The sequence below is a fragment of the Carassius auratus genome, chromosome 9 (assembly GCF_003368295.1).
Source record: "Carassius auratus strain Wakin chromosome 9, ASM336829v1, whole genome shotgun sequence".
Lineage (NCBI taxonomy): Eukaryota > Metazoa > Chordata > Actinopteri > Cypriniformes > Cyprinidae > Carassius > Carassius auratus.
Genome location: NC_039251.1, coordinates 25,835,588 through 25,841,388, shown reverse-complemented (window position 1 = coordinate 25,841,388; position 5,801 = coordinate 25,835,588). Strand labels below are relative to the sequence as shown.

General features: G+C 34.8%; 1 protein-coding gene across 1 annotated transcript in view; it reads right to left on the bottom strand.

Moving 5' to 3' along the window:
- Window positions 1-2,508: 2,508 nt before the first annotated feature.
- Window positions 2,509-5,801, bottom strand: part of LOC113108895 (alpha-1,3-mannosyl-glycoprotein 4-beta-N-acetylglucosaminyltransferase A-like) — a 47,797-nt gene continuing 44,504 nt past the window's right edge. The window contains exon 16 of the mRNA XM_026272303.1: window positions 2,509-5,654. Within this exon, the coding sequence (XP_026128088.1) occupies window positions 5,628-5,654 (27 nt within the window). The 3' untranslated portion in view covers window positions 2,509-5,627. The remainder of the gene's footprint in view (window positions 5,655-5,801) is intronic.

Here is a 5,801-nt window from a genome sequence, read left to right as displayed (position 1 = left end):
CTACTTTATTGCATTGTTCACTATTTTGTTCATATACTAAGATACAGGACTATGACCATTGCTAATTATATAAATAACATTTATTTATTTATTTAAAATGATGCATTCAAGTTTTTAGTATATTTGATCTGCTGCGATCAGGGAATTTTCTGGGTGTTTCCCATTATGACTGTCATGCCTATACCTTTGCATACTGATGAAACGCTTAGTTTCCTGACTTAAAAAACTGAAATAAAATAATAATTACATGCAAGTATATCACACCAATTAGCATTGGTTTTGCACACTAGAAAGCAGTTGTAGGTGTTATCAATGTACAAAAACAAAAGCTGTGAGCTCTTAATATGTATGGAAATGTTTACTTTGTTGTAGTTCCATGAAAATCCATGAAGACTATGACGCAGGAGCCTATTAGAATGGTTGAATAAGATAATCGAAGGTCAGTAGCAAAGACATTGCTTAATAAAATGGGATTAAATAATAATTATATTTGTCTTATTTAACATACTGAATTATTGCAGGTTTATAAGAAACAATATCACTGTAGCTGGTAAATCCCTTGCATAAGCAAACATGCATGATTGAATGACTTCATTTGCCAAAATTGCATGGAGAAAAGAAATCTGGACATTCAAGTAATGTTGTGTTATGTAAAAAAAATATATATAGGACAAACAGAAAAGTGAAAGAACATTCACTTTTGATGCACTTTAAACAATTCTTTCACGTCTCTGAAAAGACTTAAGACAGATCCCAACTTCAGGAACAAGTCGATTGTTTCTTTTAATGGCATCCTGGGTTGTGTGAGAGGATCCCCTTACAGTAGTAAACTTAAAGTTTATTTTACTAAGTATACTTAAATAAAGTTCAAGTATATTTTTAAGTAAACTTTATGTAGCAGTGACTGTTTAGAATGGGAATTTTCTCATGATTTACAAGTAGTTGAAAAAATTAGAGATATTGTTAGTAATCAGCTGGACAAAATATATAACACTAGCCTAGTGGTTTTTGCATATTTTACTGCAAATATCTTCCAAATTGTACCTTTAATGAGCTTTAAATGCATATGGATTAGGATTACACAGTTTCTTTATTTCTGTTATGCAGTATTAGGCTACCTTTTGTATTTAAGAGCAGACATCATAAATACGCTCTGGTAAAACTGAGTTATTACACGTAACTAAAAATACAACAATCAGTGTTGCTGGGAGATAGATCTGTCAGACTGATGGTAACATATTACCTTCACTACAAAGTCATGCTGAAGGAGACAGGCTTCGAAATCTACTCTCAAACAGCGCAGATAAATCCAGTGCGGATTTATTTTGAAAGAGGCGATGTTACGTTTGACGTATGTAAGGAAGTGGAACGAGGTGGATTGTGGTAATTGTAGTTTGCAAATGTGCCATTTGTTTTCATGCTTATAAACCTCAGCACTGCTGCAAAGATTTTAATAAAAAATAGTGTTAAATGACAGAATTTATAATGCCGACAAGTATGCATCGATTTGAGTCATTTATTATATTAAGCACAGTACCTGACTGTCACATTGCAGTGTGTGAAGCATTTACATCGACCAAAAGATGGCACTAAAATAATGCTTTTGTCGTATAATATCAAGTTTACGTTGGCCCCTAGAGATTTGAGAAACGCTTAAAAATATAATTGCTTTAGATGGGCTACATTTTGTCAGTTAGTTTAAAGAAATACAGTATTGTTTAAAAAATGTTTAAAAATACTTCTATTGATAGGAGCTTGAACAATTTCTTGGAACATGTTTGTTAGTCCAGTTGTCTCCCTGTAAAAATGACTGGCATTTTGTTGGTAAATGCTGGTTGGTTGGATATTTCCTGTATACTGTACTGTACACGCAGAAATATTCAGGCTTAAATTTAAGATTTGTGTATTTAAATTGCATAAAATTACTACCGATTTGAATTACAAAGTTTTAATAAACAATGCGATGCATACTTCTAAGACATACATAAATAATAATAATAATAAAAAAATCATGGCATTGTGGTTTCATTTTATCTACTTAGATTTTCTTGTATTTATTTGATTGAAATAATCATTTTCAAAATGCATTTATTCAAATCTCTTAGAATCGGTTTACTGTAAAAGCAATTAAATGTATACGGTTAACAAGTATGTAACTATAATACACAAACTCATGGGAGAAGTAAGATTCAGTTCAGAAGTCATGAGATTGAAACAAACTGGATTAATCAAATATATATATATATAACCCTGGTTATTGTGTATTTAAAATGCATTCATTTTATTAGCACATTTTATTATCTTTTATTAGTTAGTGAAATCCTAATTAAGACTGTAGGAAAATATTGTTTAGGCCCTAAAATTGCATAATTCATACATTCAACACTCTTTATTAACATCACATCACAACATACCTCCTCAAAACATGAAAATGTTTCTGACAGTTGCATGATTAAATATGTAAGATAAATTAATTAAATGAGCAATGAAAACAGCAGGAACATAAAATGATGAATTATGTCAAGACTGGTTTATTTTGGAACAGTTTATTCAAATCCATGTCAGAGCTGGAGAAAGACAGATGAAGGCACATGAAAGTCAAGAATGCACCACACAAGAGGAGCACGTTTCATGTCTGATTCATCTCAATGTAAGAACGAAGGGAGGATTTCAAGATGGACATGCGCTGATGGGGATCCGGCCCATGAGAGTTTAACGAGAGGGCAACAGACAACAATCCATCCTTCAGTGCTAAGCAAATCATTGAGCACAAATCTGACTAAAAAGGCAATATGGCAAAACATGATGAAAACCACTCCACTGGTTTCACAAGTCAATTTCTCCAGAAGAAGGAGAACGATGATACAGTGTTCTACACTCAGAACAAGAATGTATCTCCATCTCTCCTCTCAGGAGAGATCATAAACAAACTGTAAACAAATGTGTATGACAGTAAATTGGCTTTCTATTACAAAACACACACTACGATACACATCCGGCTCCAAGTAGTCACTAAAATCAGGCTGTACATTATGCATCTAAAAAGGATATCTTCTGAAATTATACAAGGACAGACTGAACTACAACTTTCATCTTATTAAAGATACATACAATCACATGAGATGATAGCACTTCGGAAATCTGTACAGCAGTTACGTCACCATCAAGTTCCATGTCAGGAGCTGCAAGTAAAATAAATACGAACCGTAGCGTAACAATATAATAAATGTACAGTGTAATAAATCCAGGTATCAAAACCAGCGAAACAGCTGGAAATGTAGCAGTTCCATTCAATTTCTATTATAAATCTGTTTACATTGTCATATTTTGCTCCCGACCAGGTCCACATTGAAACGGCACCAGCAGCACTCTATTGAAACCCCTGAACTGCAGTCATTCATCAAGTTCTTTACGTTTTTACATATTGTGGCTAATTTAATTGTTACAGAATCCCTAGACAAGGTGATGAAAAACAAACAAGTTTGCTTGCAAAACATTAGCATTAGTTTGTAAAAGCATTATGGTGCCTCAAGAAACTCAGTGTTCATTTGCAAAACTTTAGTGTTTACTTAAAGGATTTTTTTTTTTTTTTGTTCACAATACCTTTATGTTCACTTGTTAATAGTACTGCGTTTCCCCAAGAAACTTTGCATTGGCTCGCAAAATGTTTTCTCACAAAGATTTATGAAACCGTTCTTTTCCCTACCTCATATTTTAATCACAAAATTTTGGAAGCAATTGCAAAAGTATTGCGTTGCTTCAAGAAACATTGCATCGCTCGCAAAACTTCTACGTTTACATGCAAAAGTAGCCTACTACACTCCCCCGAGGAACTTTGCATAGCTCTCGCAAAAATTCTATTCGCAAAAAGTGATGCGATTCCCCCAAGAAACTTTGCATTCGCTTGCAAAACCTTTTCAATATCTAGTAAAACTTTTGCCTTCTCTCGCAAATATAATTTGTGGTTCTACCTTATATTTCCATCACAAACGTATTGCGAGCAAACACAGAAGCTGGTGTGATATTAAACATGAACAAACTTTGTGGCTATTTTAATGGCAAGAAAAATGTATGGCTGAATTACTTCAGGTTTCTTCTATTTATTTTTGCTAAAAACTCTTGGCTTAACCCAAAGTTTGTCAGGGAACACAAAACATTTCTGAAAGAACAAAGTTTCTTGGTGAAATGCAAACACTTTGAGGGAAGCAAGATCTTTGAAAAATCGACTCATTTTATTTCCTTGTCTCTGTAGGGACTCTGTAGATTGTGTTTTCAGCTACTATTAAAATGTAGTAGCTTCATTAATCATTTCACCACATTTAAATTCATTCTGTGCAGAAACAAAATCTGCAGATTCCATCTGGACTTAATCATGACTCACTGAACATTCAGATACTTGTGATACAGCATAGAAAGGAGCACGTTTTCTGACTAACATGATGAAAGCAGATTATTTGAGATGGAAAATGCTCAATGAATGACATGAAAGACTCGGGAACATAAAAATGGACATGCCATGCTCTTGAATGTCTCACTTAAATCAAGCAACGAACAAGCTGTTCTGTTGATGATTTAAGCGTATTGTCACAGGGGCGCAAGGCAGTCCTGGGACGCTGGATGTTAAGGCACAGAGGTGGGCGGCCCTGCACCCTTCTCAACTACACAAAGATGATACAAACATCAACCATCACTCGACTTTAAGCCACAATAAACTCTCTGCCACATCATACACTTCCAAAGAATATAAGATAAGAGCATTTACCTTTTGTACAAATTAAAGATTTATTTCAAATAAATTAATTCACTTTCATAGATCGTCATAATAATAATAACAACAACAGCAATTAAAAACCTTCAGATTGAAAACCATGACTCATTCGTTGACCCTAAACCAACACAGAGGAAGAAAAGCCACTTCTGTTGACCAAGTAAAGGCCCAAAGATATGCTGTTTGTTTATAGAAATATGATTTTTAAATTTCGGCAAAGCAGTCAATAAAATAATAAACTGGTCTCGAAATGTTCTTAAAAGAGTTTCAAAAATCAACAGCCTAAAACCTAAAAAAGAAAAAAAAGAAAGTACTTTGAAACAAAAACTTCTGTCGTCCCACTCGTTCATCCCTCAGCTGAAATCCAGCCGTGTTTATCTGACCCCGGGTCAGTTACGGTCCTTGACGGCAGAGCGCTGAGGACAGTCTTCATCAGGAGGGGACGTATTCTCCAGCATTGGTGCAGCCTTGATTCCTGAACCTCAAACCTTAATGACAGCGATGATTGCAATCCTCCACAACACAAATTTAATGTCTGAAAACATTGTCAAAGTGTTGTTGTTTTTTTCTGTACAGTAGTAGTCACATTCACACAACAGAATTCAGGGAACAGGAAAAGGTAACTCAAAGTGTGACGACAGAGGCAAAGGCAAGTAGAAGAGAAGAGAAACTGGCAAATCTACCAGAGGAAGATGAAATGACAAAAAGAAAAAGACTAAAAAGTCAAGTTTAACAGGTGAAGAACTTCACGCTCTCTGATAATGTGAGGGTCACTCTTGATCCGCTGTAGATGCGAGCAGCACAACCCTGTCTTGAAGGTCCTGACCAGAAGGTCTCGTCCACTGGAGACATTCAGTAGTTACCCAGGTATCCTCTTGATATGGATCTGACAAGAGATTAAATATCATCAGTCAAGATCCAGGTAAATAAAGAACATCGTCTATGCACACCACCAAATAAAAGTCTAGTCTGAAGCAACACATTTTACTGTCCAGTCAACGGTGTTTTGATTTTGGACAAGTGATTTCAGTGT